The sequence below is a fragment of the Paraphaeosphaeria sporulosa genome, assembly GCF_001642045.1.
Source record: "Paraphaeosphaeria sporulosa strain AP3s5-JAC2a unplaced genomic scaffold CC84scaffold_8, whole genome shotgun sequence".
NCBI classification, from domain to species: domain Eukaryota; kingdom Fungi; phylum Ascomycota; class Dothideomycetes; order Pleosporales; family Didymosphaeriaceae; genus Paraphaeosphaeria; species Paraphaeosphaeria sporulosa.
The window spans coordinates 1,862,181-1,875,489 of record NW_017253367.1 but is presented as its reverse complement, the minus strand read 5'-3'; the positions used below and the strand labels follow the sequence as shown (position 1 = coordinate 1,875,489).

At 51.6% G+C, this 13,309-nt stretch overlaps 6 protein-coding genes across 6 annotated transcripts; 3 read left to right on the top strand and 3 right to left on the bottom strand.

Annotated features, from left to right (window-relative positions):
- The first annotated feature begins 871 nt into the window (after positions 1-871).
- CC84DRAFT_1166968 (uncharacterized protein) lies at positions 872-2,289 on the top strand. The gene is made up of 3 exons (XM_018179093.1): positions 872-1,254; positions 1,327-1,846; positions 1,900-2,289. The coding sequence occupies exons 1-3, from the start codon at positions 1,137-1,139 to the stop codon at positions 2,243-2,245; spliced, it is 984 nt and encodes a 327-aa protein (XP_018033605.1). The 5' UTR covers positions 872-1,136; the 3' UTR covers positions 2,246-2,289.
- Positions 2,290-2,516: 227 nt separating this feature from the next.
- On the bottom strand, positions 2,517-3,537 carry CC84DRAFT_1151685 (NAD(P)-binding protein; the record flags this gene model as incomplete). Its single annotated transcript, XM_018176760.1, has 2 exons — positions 3,438-3,537; positions 2,517-3,381 (listed from the first exon to the last, which is right to left on the bottom strand). The coding sequence occupies exons 1-2, from the start codon at positions 3,497-3,499 to the stop codon at positions 2,517-2,519; spliced, it is 927 nt and encodes a 308-aa protein (XP_018033604.1). The 5' UTR covers positions 3,500-3,537.
- Positions 3,538-4,674: 1,137 nt separating this feature from the next.
- Positions 4,675-6,205, top strand: CC84DRAFT_963665 (uncharacterized protein). Its single transcript, XM_018187981.1, has one exon. It carries the CDS (start codon positions 4,762-4,764, stop codon positions 6,166-6,168), a length of 1,407 nt encoding a protein of 468 aa, XP_018033603.1. The 5' UTR covers positions 4,675-4,761; the 3' UTR covers positions 6,169-6,205.
- Positions 6,206-6,336: 131 nt separating this feature from the next.
- CC84DRAFT_1220119 (uncharacterized protein) lies at positions 6,337-6,678 on the bottom strand (the record flags this gene model as incomplete). Its single annotated transcript, XM_018183138.1, has 1 exon — positions 6,337-6,678. One exon carries the CDS (start codon positions 6,676-6,678, stop codon positions 6,337-6,339), a length of 342 nt encoding a protein of 113 aa, XP_018033602.1.
- A 1,006-nt stretch (positions 6,679-7,684) lies between these two features.
- Positions 7,685-9,861, bottom strand: CC84DRAFT_1125543 (PLC-like phosphodiesterase). Its single transcript, XM_018175721.1, has 4 exons — positions 9,048-9,861; positions 8,620-8,991; positions 8,053-8,568; positions 7,685-7,973 (listed from the first exon to the last, which is right to left on the bottom strand). The coding sequence occupies exons 1-4, from the start codon at positions 9,807-9,809 to the stop codon at positions 7,908-7,910; spliced, it is 1,716 nt and encodes a 571-aa protein (XP_018033601.1). The 5' UTR covers positions 9,810-9,861; the 3' UTR covers positions 7,685-7,907.
- An 842-nt stretch (positions 9,862-10,703) lies between these two features.
- Positions 10,704-13,090, top strand: CC84DRAFT_1251418 (phenylalanine ammonia-lyase). The gene is made up of 3 exons (XM_018184329.1): positions 10,704-11,017; positions 11,071-12,446; positions 12,477-13,090. Exons 1-3 carry the CDS (start codon positions 10,792-10,794, stop codon positions 13,014-13,016), a joined length of 2,142 nt encoding a protein of 713 aa, XP_018033600.1. The 5' UTR covers positions 10,704-10,791; the 3' UTR covers positions 13,017-13,090.
- The last annotated feature ends 219 nt before the right edge of the window (positions 13,091-13,309 follow it).

Below are 13,309 nucleotides of genomic sequence, written 5' to 3'. Positions count from 1 at the left end.
AGCATCAATACCTTATGCAAAACCTTGAGACCAGTTCATGCCAAGCCGAGTCCCGACTCGTGGAGTAGGCAAGGAGATTGACGACCGATAGAACTCCTTGATAACCAAGCCATCTGCCATGCATCTGCTAGGGAGCCTGCGCAACGTTCCGACCCGTACCCTCAGTGTGTGGTCCAGACACATTTGTGACGAGGTATAGGGAGTAGTCTATAAGAGATTTGTTGGCATTTCAGATGAGCTATTAGCTGCTCTTGAGTCGTTGTAGACTATAAGCTGGCCATTGCTTGCGGACCGTCCATTGACCTGAAGCGCCTCTTAGCTGTCACGTGCTGGCCAAAGAGGCAAGAGCGACGTCGCAGATGCAGTGAGCGTGGAATTGCATGAAGCAACCTGGATAACAGGAATTGCGAGAGGTACATCGAAGACCGGAACCGTTCACCTACCGGCTGTCTGGATATTGGATAAACGCAATAGCTCTTGTATTGACGTTGCGGAAACAGGCAGCAATGCAGGACTCTCGCGTCGACCATGCACTCTCAGTTCTATAAGACCGAGTGCGTCGACAAATATTTGGTGACATGAGTAGCGCCAGGGTGAGCTTTACAATGCCCACCATTGCGCACGCAGCACTGCACAGGGTACCTGGTTGCTTGTGTACGGTGTTGTGTTATACCATACTCGGGTTACGATGACGTATCATCGGATAAGGCTACCCAATGAAGTCCTCAAATTGCCTTCAGGAATGTCGGATGAAGAAGAAATATCCATATTGATGCAGTGATTGCTCCAGGATGAAGCCCGCGAGCCGATCGGGAGCATGCAAGCTCATTCGGAGCAACTCCTCGCGCCCCGACCTCACTCCTCGGAGCCCTCTCATTCCTTCCAATTGAGCAGCGCCGCCACCCAGTCAGTCAGAGCGACTAATCGCACCTAGGCGCTCTCGATCCACTTGCCTCGGCGCTCAAGTGCACAATGACAGTCACGACACCCTACGCGTGCGGGGTCGTTCCCGCGCGATGGTCGGGTATAGCTCATGGCCCCTCACGTAGCTGCAAAGGCGCATCATTGAGCTTCCGAGACATCGCAGACTGAGCTTCGCATCCCTGCCTCCAATTGACCGCGCGCTGAACAACGCCATGGCAGACTCGCAGACCACGTTTCCGGCCTTTGACAAGCTGCCGAAGGTCGAGGGCGAGCCGCAGGGCTCTATATGGGGAATTTTCGACAAAGACGGGAAGAAAGATGAATGTGGAAGTACGCAAGCAATCCGCCCGTCGTGCCATGTACCATATCGGCAAGCATGACTAACTGGCCGTCTCTATCCAGCTCTCAACCTCCTGACGCCCGCCGTCGTCCGCGCCGCCGCCCGCGAGATCCAATCCGGCGAGCACATCCAGCTCGACTGGCCGCTGCACAACGTGCAATTCCCGGGCTTCGGGCGTAAAGAATTCAGCCAGACCAAAATTGATCTCAACGCGTCGCTGAATTTCAAGGCGATGGACGACGAGCTCTATATCAACACGCAGTCGGGGAGTCAGTGGGACAGCCTGAAGCACTTTGCGCACCAGAAGACGGGGCGGTACTACAATGGGCTGACGCACGAGGAGGCGACGCGCAGCGACACAAACGGCATCCACAACTGGTGTGAGAGAGGTGGCATCGTAGGGCGGGGCGTGTTGGTGGATTGGCTGGCGTGGTACGAAGAGCACAAGGGGAGCGCGCCGAGTCCGGTTAGCAGGCATGAGATTCTGGCCGAGGAGCTGGATAAGGCGTTGGCGTGGCAGGGGACGAAGACACAACCTGGAGACATCCTGCTCATCCGGAGCGGGTATGTGAGGTGGCACAAGTAAGTCTGCTATCGCTGCAAGCACGCCCAAGCGCACTGCTAACGTGGAGAAGCAATGCGTCCGAGGCGGAGCGCAAGAAGGGGACTCAGGAGAATAGTATTGCGATCGGCTTGCAGGGGAGTGAGGAGTCGGTGCGCTGGCTGTACGACCATCACTTTGCTGCCGTGGCGGGGGATACGGTGGCGTTTGAGTCGTGGCCGCCGAAGCTGGATGAGGGCTGGTGTCTGCATGAGTGGCTGCTTGTGCAATGGGGAAGTCCCATTGGCGAGATGTGGGATCTCGAGAAGTTGAGCAAGGTCTGCAAGGAGAAGAAGAGGTATACATTCTTCCTGACCAGCGCGCCGCTGCACGTCAAGGGGGGCATTGGAAGTCCGCCGGGTGCTATTGCGATTTTTTAGGTCTGCCGATAGTAACTAGAAGCTGGTTATTGCTTTGTCGCTACGTGGACATTTTGCCTCATGTGCTAACAATATTCGAGATGTTATAGTCAGATAACGCAAGGAATCCAAGTTATTGATAATTATGTACCGCAGGATGGGACCAGGACGCCAGTGTGTGATCAGACCCATAATGATCTGCTTTTTAGTAACTCATCGTCACTACTTATTGTTTCTGTTTGGCAGTCCCAACGATGACTTTGCTCAAAGTATGTGACCGCCAGCTGTTTCGCTACGAAAACAAGCTTCCTCCATCCGACCTCACCATACTTGCATCCATGTTGTAATCCTTCATAATGCCAATGAAGCTTTCGGCTACATCCTCCGCAGTAGGCACCCTCCCCGTGAACAGACTCGTCTTCGACCCTTCGAAAAATGCCTGCTTCTCCTCCTCACTCATCCTCCACAGTTCCGTATCCACAACACCAGGACTCACCCCGTTCACTCGGATCGGCTTCAGGTCCAGCGCCAGATTGCGCACCATCGAGTGGTGGCCCCCCGCGTACGACGCGATTACGGTCCAGTCTGGGATCGGCTTCTCGCTGATGGCGCCCGTGGTGACGGTGTAGGAGGATTTGTATGAGGCGTTCATGTATGTGGCGAGGTACTTTGCTAGCAGGAGGGGCGCGAGCCAGCGCACTGTGCCGGCACGCTGGATGCGTTCGACGGTCATATCAGTCAACTTCATGGGAGCGAGTGCATCGCCGGCTGTAAAGACCACGTGGTCTAGCTTCCCGCCCAACGTCTCTGTGGCGCTCTTAAGGACGGTGGAGAGTTCGTGCTCGAGGGTTTCCGGGTTTGCGAGATTGACAGTGAGGCCGTGGATGTTGGATGCGAAGGAGGGGTAGGAGGACGTGAGTTTGTCGGCGGCGGCTTTGATGCGCGACTCGTTGCTGGAGGATATGGCGACGAGGGCGCCGTGCTCGAGGCTGGCTTCTGCGACGCCATAGCCGATGCCGGAGGAGCCACCGATGATGAGGATGCGGGTGTTGTGAAGCTTGTTGGTGTATTTGAGCTGGTCTTTGGTGGACATGTTGGCTAGTATGTGCAAACTGGAAGCAGAAATTGTGGAGAAGATTAGGTGCTTTGCGCTGTATCTATATGTTATTGTTAATCTGGTCTACCACGATGATACAGTGACTTAGTATCTTACATTTCTATATATCCGCCTTCTCTCGACATCAAACCGGGCGAGACACATCTCCGAATTTTCATCCAGGACCGTCATGCACTTGCAATTACTGATCGCGTCGTGTAGCGCAGAAGATATGGAAGATCGACATACTCGGATGGTGAACGCGGTATTTTGATCGGAGATATACGGAGTTAGTTCAGGGTTGCGCTAGCCATGAGGAAAAGTGGTGATGGTATGGATTACATCAGAAATATTATTGCACTGGCTGGCGTCAGCGTACTGGGTGAGGTGAGGTGATGGTCGGACATCCGGAGTTAGTGTTCAAGGTACATGAATGTGAGGGGGTTCGCGGGCGGGTCTTTAGTGACTTATTCCTACATAGGGAGTATAATTGCTTTGCTGCTACTCACGCACCCAAGTGGATTATGCAAGACCCATTTCTAATGGGTATAAATCTCTGTGCCCTGCGCATCTGGCTTGTCCCATTTGCCATGAGCTCCTCGAGCTCCACGTTGGCATGATATGCGCCAATGCGCCGACGCCTAAAGTAATGTTCTCGAGCATCTTGAAGTCTGACCGTGTCAGTTCAGTATACAGATCATGATCGAACCTCTGTAAACGAAGCTGGAACAGATCCGCCGACAACGGTAATTCAGTGTTTTCCTGTATGGGAACACAGAGACAGAATTGCAACCGCGCCTGTCAGGGATACGAAGCGATCACCACCATACAAACATCACGATCGACAAGCATGGAGGACTCTACCAAAATGGCCAGATCCGCGAAACACAAGCTATAAGGGTGCAGCGTGAGGATGCAAAACAGGGCAAAGAGTACAATTTCGACGAGAAGTAGGGTGCCTGGCGCAACATGCCGGGAAACCTGGTAGAGACTCTGAACATGCCCATTCAGGGTGGACATGCGCAACCCCGAGTTCCGCCCAAGCTACACATGCCGTATTGGCCATCCTAGGCTATTTAGGTAGAAATTGGGAGTATGGTCTATAGCAGACATCACTGCCGCAGGGCTACGAATGCTGATCGAAGGAATCCGAGTTCTGGCCGCAGCACCAAATGCTGTACTGTGTGGACACATTTTTGTTCATTCATAGTTAACGTAGGGTCTCTCAATTGCTGCACGAATGCAGTGTGTGATACGTTCGATGCAGTTCGCTTAGGTTGCACAGCCACTCCATCCGCATGCTGATGCCTCAGCCTGGCGATGTTCAGAAAGCCTCTCCAGTCACTTCACTGAACTCAGCAATTACTTCTGAGCCCTTTTGATCATCAGGTTCTACCGGGCTTTTTCTCCATATTTAAGCGCACTCGATAGGAACGGAACCATGCAGCGCGATACTGATTTAACGTTCGGAGAGATCCATGGAAGCCACGACAGCTTCGTCCAAAATATTGAGCAAATTATTGACACTGCGCTAGTAAAAAGCGAAGAAGAGGCTCCGATCAGACTGCGTTTCCTTACGCGGCCTGAATCTGCAAGGGTTGGACCTGAGAATACTGATCCTGCTTGTTATCAGCTCACCTCGCCACACGAGCACAAACCTCGTATGCGATACATATCTGTGTCCTACTGCTGGAACCATAATCAAAGCTCTGAGGGGCTCACACTTCCGGACTATCATATACAAGTCGAACCTGGGAGCCAACGACGTCCTATTTCCTGTCCACCATTGGTATTCCATCGCTCTATGCGCTTTGCCCGGTGGCAAAGATGTTCCTATGTTTGGATCGACCAGGAGTGCATCATGCAAACAGATCCAACCGATGTTGAACGGCACTTGAAGGTCATGCACCGCGTGTATGGGCAAAGTAGGTGGACAGTGGCAGTTTTGGCGACCCCTATATCAGATGAGTACAACCTGGAAGCGTTACTCAAAGTGACTCGTACCCCGGGGTCACCAAACGGACGAGATTTCGAGATTGCGACTGTAGTTGCTTTGAACCTCCTTCACACCATTTCCAAAGATCGATGGTTCAGCCGTACATGGGCTTTCCAGGAGAAATACTGCGCCACGTCGTTGCACTTACTGATTCCAATCGCTGGGTTCAAAATAACAAGCTACTTCAAGCAGCATCTTCTCGGGGATGAGGTTGATAGCAGCTGGGACTTTTGCCTGCCTATAAAGATCGTGAGGAAGCTTCTTATGCGCTTGAGATCAGGACCCTCCGCAGCCAAAATTGCTGATCACTGGAATTCAAAAGACGGCTTATCGTTTCGAGATACGATCGAAAACTTAGGAATCTGGTACCACAATGTGGGTCAATCCATCGTTGGCGAGGGAATATTGGATTGGTTTGAGAACTCACATCTCATTCACGGCGCGTTCGCGATGCTGGAAATATGCGACAATCTAGTAGTTGCGGACAGGATATCCATATTCGGCAATCTCTGTGAGCTCCCGTATCGATTGCTGTCGAACCGACTCAACGACCCACAATATAGCTACAGTACCTGTCTGCTGGCTCTTCTACTAGCCAACTTCTTTCCTGGTCCGCAACAGCGAGCCGAAGCGATTAAACGATATGCATGGCATATACGAGATCACACACTAGGGTCTACCCTCGAAACCGAACTGTTCGCCCAAGCCATTGATGCGTCTGATCCGGAGCACATCAGTGATGTCATGCAATCAGGAAAGACGGTAGGATGGGGTCGCTTCTGTGCCATCTTCTTCATTGGATCAATCGTTCTTTTGCAATTTCTGACCGTGTTCAATGTGCTACTTAGTTGAGCAAGGCTAGATAGCTGTAGGCACATGCTGGGCAGGTTACATAACAGCATTTGAATTTCATGCACATCGTTCCCATCACGATCATAATTTCAAAATGTCTCATTGAAAAGAATCATAAAATTCCTTTCAGACAAAATTAGAGTAGAAAAGAAAGCACCCAACAGCCATTCAATTACCCTCCCTCATCCTCGTACACACTCGTCCGGTGGGCGTCGTATACAAGGACCAGTCCTGGATGTCCTCAATCTTCTTATCCTCAGTGTACAGCCTCACACCATCCAAGCTCTCCACCTCGAACTTCTCGTTCTCCGAATCCCACATCTTCGAGTCCTCAATATCCTTCAGATACTCCACCTCGAAGAGCTCTACCTCGGGGACCTCTGCTTCTGAGCCCTCCTTCTTAAGGTCCTCTGTTTTCGACCGAGCAGGTCGCCTGCCCGCACGCGGCTTGATCGTAAGCTGGAAGGAGTTTAGCAGTAAGAAGACCTGCGCATCGCTGTCCGGATCCATTAAAATCAGTCCCACGCCTGGAACATCTTGAATTAAATTTAGGCTACACGTTGGTCATGTGTCTTCAAGAATGAGCCTTCTGCGGGAGTCCGGGAGAAAAGAAGACTGTTCGCGGCAGACTTGGAGTAGCGACAAACCTTTCCACAAGTTTGGAGGGCGCGGCAAGATCGACGACGATGTGAGCCGGTCCATACCACACGTACACTAGCTCGTGTGCTATTCTTTGCCGTAGCGATCAATGTCGCTAGCAACAACTGCGTCAGAAGGTACGGACCCGAGCAATTTGTCGCGAGCTGCAGCTTATGGCCGTGCGGCGAGACGTAACCCACCGGGGGATTGGAAACTCCGGCGTTGTTGAAGAGAATGTCAGGCCGATCTTCTTTTCGAGAACCTTTCGTACGGCTGGCTTGATTGTGCTTAATTCGTCGAATAGTACTTCTAGAAACTGGAGCTTTCCGCGCTGTGGTGGACAGTCCTTCAATGCGAGAAATGGCAGCGCTAGCATTTGCTTCAGAGCGACCAGCTAAGTGCGCTGTGCCTTGTGCTTGGTAGAGCATGCGACACAGCTCGTACTCGACACCTGAGGTTCCGCCTGTGAAAATAAAGGTCCGTCCTTGCTAGGGTGGCAGTTTCTTCTCAGTGAATGTCGGCGCCGGTGGGAAGAAGAGACAATAGGCAATACCCATTTTGTTGTACCCGTTTATGATCACGAAATATGAGGTCATTGACGGAATTATTCATAACCCTACGAGATCCGAGTTGTTTCTTGCCAGAAGCAGATGACTTGGAGTGCCGCTATTGACAACGGGTACAACTTTCTGTCACTCGTTGCTACAGGGCAAGCTGATGATCGGTGAGGGGATGCCACTCGCACGACAGTATGTGCCCGCCGCCATACCATTTTCGGCATCCCTCAACTCATCATGATCGTATAGAAAGCTGCGCAATTGGCGCTTCCAGTAGTGTCGCCGCTGGACGTACGCGAAATGCAATGCTGAAACAAGATCAGGTTTGTACACATAATATGTCCAGTCCTCGCCAGGACAGATGTTGTGCGTATTCAAAATAGTTCAAGGGTCTAGTATGGGTGTGGCGGGTTTGTTTTAAAATGTAACGACTATGAAATCAACTCATGTGTCCGTGCAGCAACGCTTCAATTTCTTACCGACATCCACCAAGGTAGCCATGGCTCCCACATATGCCTTTTCCACAAGTACAGCAGGCCTGCGCTATAGGTCCTGGAACTCGAGCTTGACAAGGAGCGTGCATGTTGTCTCGTGGCCTTTCAGATCCAACTGTGAGTGAAGAAGAGTTAGCGCATATCAAGGAAGGTCAAATATAATATACAAGTATGGTCTCAACATCGGTACTTACCATGCGTATGAAGTTCCAGCCTGGCGCGGCGTAAATCAGGCGGACTGCTGCTACAGCAAACAAGGGATTGCGGGCGAAGGAATCGTCGCTCTTGATGAGAAGACGCAGGAAAACCAGTTCGTTGTCATCGTACTCCCACTCGAGAACCTCCTTCCAAAGTGGATCCGTGGGTGCAGGATTTTCTTTATGGAGGAACCCGGTAAGCTTGTGCGGCTTGTAAGGTTGCGTCTTACGTTTCTGTGGCAGATTGTTCAGATCATTCGGATGAACAAGTGTGCAGGTCAGGTATGGCTTGATCTCATCGTCGCGATCATGTGGCAGAGGCACATCTGTTGCACCGGCAACATGCAGCCTTAACCTCTTTCTTCTGCCGGTGTTGAGTACGCCATTTCCACCTAAACGTAGAGGTGCAGGCTTCAACACATAACCACCAGAGCCTGAGAATAGGGCTTCGTTGAGTTGGGAAGCGGCTCCAAAGGTTTGCCAATTTAATGCGCAGATCTGAGCGCCGATCCCCTATAATAAATTAGATCAAGCTTGCTGTGACAATTAAAGGTCGAAACCTACCCAAAACGGGACGGGTGCGAGGTTCCTAGATGAAATGCGGGTTCCTTTAGGGAAGACGCGCATCAGATGCTTAGAATTATGCACTGCAATCCTAGGGCTGTCCGCTGGCATATGCGACTTGAGGCCGGTTTCCGAGACGTTGATCAAATGATGATGGGGCGCATTCTCCAGTACGCTTTCGTACCAGGAGTTGTTCACTGGCTTGACTGATTGAGCGTAGACCCCCAATTCGGCGAGTTCGGGGATAATGCCTCCAGCGTTGACTGCCTTCTTCTTCTCGCGATACTGTTCATGGGCCTTTCGCTGCTCTTCATCTTCAGACGAGTCACTGCTGTCGTCGCTATCCTTCTCGTCTGGAAGATGGTACTCGACCTTTGGCCGACATTGTATCAGCATAAGTCCTGTACTCAAGGGGATATGTTACGCACAATCAGAACAATTTTGTTGCCAAGTTCTGCAAGAGTGACATGATCACCGCCTTCCTGTTCACGAGTACCCTTGTCGCGTATCGCTTTACTTAAGAGACGTTCTCCAAATACTTCTCTCATGATCTGCACCATCCGAAGCTGGCCATGAGCGCCGCAGTGGTTCTCAAGAGATATGATAATGGGAGCGGCATTACGCTCTTCCCGGGCTTCTTTGTCAACAACGTCGCGAAGAACTTCGCAAACTTGGCGAAAGGGGATATGGGAAACAAGTGTGTACCCATGAGTGACTTTAGGCTCGTCCTTGTTGTCATCGTCATCCCAGGCATCAATCTCGACACAACGGGAGCCGGTGTAGAGTGCAGTCTCGTACGCAGATGCGTGACTTTCACCAAAGAGCTGATGGGCCATCAAGTAGGTGTTGTGACTTGAGCTTATGAAGTAGTCCGGCAACGGGTACCTGCGATCGAGGACCTCCGCTGGGACATGAATGTGGGGGCGATCGAGAAACTCTCTCAAAGCCGAGGTAGGCTCATCTTGATCCACGCCAAGTTCGTCCTCGGGCAATACACCTTCTTTTGCTAAGAACGACTTCAAGGCGCGGCTCACTCTGAGCTGGTTCTTCGTGATGGCAGATTGGCGGGAGGCATGTCCACCACCAGCCACCGTCTGTTCGTCAATAGCCTCGCCCTTGTCCTCATCGTCGACGTCCGATCGCTTGGAAAAAGGATTGAGTCTAGCGATACCGGAGACAAGTTCGGACATGGTCAGAGACACGTTGCAAGGTGATAGGGAGGAGTAGGGTAGGTTGTTCGTGCGGGCGCGGACGATGACGTCCTGCGGCCTGGTGGGGTTGGACGCGCAGCGGGCCGGCGGCAAGGAGCCGCGCTAGCCCACAATTGAGGAGCCACGATTCACATCAATGCACTCCAAGTCCTTCCTCAGGCTCGGCATGCAAGCCCGATACCATCGTCAAGATAAATCAGACTTTGAATGTGTGCTGGCAGTGGCATTCGGTGACTACACTATGAGGTGGTCGTGGACCGCGAAGCGTGGTTATTATCGCGCAAGCCGCGCGATTGACTATTTGCAGACAGGTACAGCGCGCTTGGAGGGGTCTGGAATCCTAGGATATTTCAATTGCGCGCTAAGGAATCATTACCTGCCTGTTTTGCTTCGAACAGCAGCATATTAATCTCTTTTCAGCCTTTCTCTAAGCGAAATTACTATATGCTGGTATATCACAGAGTCCCTAGACGCAGAACGGTTTGCCAACCATGTAATTGAGGCGCTTATCTACCGAGCCAAACGGGGGTTGCAAACCACACATTCTCACCGCCCAATGCAACCGACCAGGCTATAGCACGTGATGTTCGGAGGATTTCTTGTAAAAGGCAAACATGCCCAGGAACGCAAATTTCACTTCGTCAAACTGTCCGTTGCTATCTGAATTCGATAGTTCTGATTTCAAGCTGCATTCCGCTCTGCTTGGGTTATTTACTTCATAGTGTGCCTACCCTCGCTTGGCTTGACACTTCACCTGGCAGTGGCCTCCGGTTAGACATATTGGAGGAGGAGATCCAGATCACGTTAAGGTAAGCTTACACAGTGTTACCAACCACTGCTGTATGAGCATATAGGAGCTGACTATGTCGTCAGCATCGAGAAGCTGTACATCGGAAGTTCTTGTGTCGGATCAACTTTCCAGACACGCTCTTTCCCGTTGACAGACCGTCACTCCCAGATAATGAGCACATCACACGCTCGACATGTGACCTCACAGTGGGAGGCCACAAAGCAGCGTGCGTCACCGCTGATTGTCGACGGCAAATCCTTGACTCTTGCGCAAACAGTCACACTGGGAAGATATGGAGGGACAGCTACACTAACCCAAGACCGCAAAGTCCTTGATAGGATAGATGCGTGTGTTGCAATGCTGAATCAAATGTTACAGCAAGGCCAAACTGTGTACGGTCAGTACAGGTGTCTCCATAACTGCTCATCAGAAGTGTTGATTGAAATGCAGGGGTCAACACAGGATATGGTGGAAGTGCAGACGTTCGTTGCAGCCATGGAGAGATGCACAAGCTACAGCAAGCGCTCATCCAATGTCTGAACTCCGGGCACGCCCCCATTCCAAAAGTGTCTGGCAGCGATCAGGTCGCACACTCGCCGACATTGAAACAAGAGTGGGTACGAGCCGCGATTCTTATCCGGGCGAACACAATCGTGAGAGGCCACTCTGCAGTGCGAAAATCTACTATCGAGGCCCTACTAGAGCTGCTGAGTCACGATATCCTTCCTTTGATCCCCACCCGTGGAAGTATATCAGCGTCTGGAGACCTATCACCGCTTTCCTACGTTGCCGGTATGCTAGAAGGTAATCCAAATATACATTGCTGGATCGGCCCGCCAAGTGATAGGAAGATCGTTCCTGCCTCTGTAGCACTTGCAGCTGCCAATGTCAAACCAACAGTCTTCGAGCCAAAAGAAGCGTTAGGTCTTGTCAATGGCACTGCTGTATCGGCAGCTGCCGCAAGCATGACTCTGGCTTCAATGAACAACATAATGGCTCTCAGTCAGCTTCTCACTGCCATGAACGTGGAAGCAATGCTTGGTACAGCCACGTCTTTTGCTCCGTTCATTTCAGCTGTTCGCCCACATCCTGGTCAAGCGGAAGTCGCGTCTGCTATCCGTGGCGCTCTTGATGGCTCGAAACTTGCCACAGGTCTTCTGGAAAGCCACAGCCATACTCTCTTCCAGGACAGATACTCCTTGCGCACGGTTCCCCAGTGGCTTGGTCCTTTCCTTGAAGATATCGAGCTCGCCAATGAACAACTCCGGGTCGAACTGAATAGCACGACGGACAACCCGCTCCTTGACGCCAGTACTGGAGATATCTACCATGGCGGTAACTTCCAAGCTGTATCAGTCACGTCGGCTATGGAGAAGTGCAGGCTTGCTGCGCAAGCTATTGGCCGAATGCTTTTTTACCAGTTCACGGAGATGACGGACCCAGCCAAGAACCGCGGATTGCCGCCAAACTTGTGCGTTGATGAACCTAGCACCAGCTTTACTTTCAAGGGAGTTGACGTGAATATGGCGGGTTACATGTCGGAACTGTCTTTCCTTGGCAACCCGGTACACAACCATGTCGTCAGTGCTGAGATGGGAAACCAAGCGCTGAATTCACTGGCGTTGATCAGCGCACGGTATACCGACACGGCAATGGATATTCTTTGCCTCATGTGTGCTGCCTCGCTTTACGGGACTTGTCAAGCGCTGGATTTACGCGCTTTGAACCGCATCTTCGAGTCGAAGTTGAAAACCGCAATTGAGGACAGCGTACGGAATGTTCTCGCTGAAATAGGTGTCAGCGAAGAGTGGGAGGCAAAGGCCCAAGTCGGTGTCTGGGGATACGTCTCTGACCAGCTAATCGCGACGACCACGTTGGACTCAAGACCTCGCTTCGAAAACATCATGAAAGGCGCAAAAGCACCACTAGTGTCTGTCCTCGAAGAAGCGAACGCGACATCTTCCGGGCTCCTGCAACACCTGAGCACGTGGACTGCAAAAAACATCAGCGCAAGTCTCTCACTGTTCAATGAGACAAGGCAGGAATACATCCGATCAGGCGATGCAAGCGATCTGCTTGGAAAGGCTTCGAAACGGCTTTATCGATTCGTCAGGAACGAATTGAAGGTGCCAATGCACAGAGGTGTTGTCGATCATCCAATGTATCAGGCCTCGGGCGACCCGAACAACGTGTTCGAGAAGGTTGAGGCCGCGAGTATGAAGCGTACGATTGGCCACTGGATTGGGGTTATCAATGATGCCATGAAGGATGATATCTGGGAGGTGGTTGTGGAGTGTCTTAAAGAGGGCTTGGATGCCGAACCTGAGCTGATGCCTGAGCATGTCGAACCAATGACTAATGGAGTGAACGGAGTGCGCTGGTTGAAAAATAGGTGAGCGTAGTGGCAAATGCAAGTTCGCTTGTTTGCGCGCGTTCTAGGGTCTGGTAGGGTGGGATCTTGGGATGGAAATAGAGCTTGTGCAGCATAGACAGGACCAAGAGTCTTTACTTGTGGCCTCAGTAATTGGCTTTATTTGCACTGTGTTTTGACATGAGCAGCGATTGAAGGCATGATATCTTCCAAAGGTTCCTGCCAAGCGATTGTCATTTGCGCTTGGCTGTAGAGACTGTCGGGCAACTGCTCCACTCCCAAGGGCGATGCGTGAAGCTTCGCAGCAAGGTGAGACAA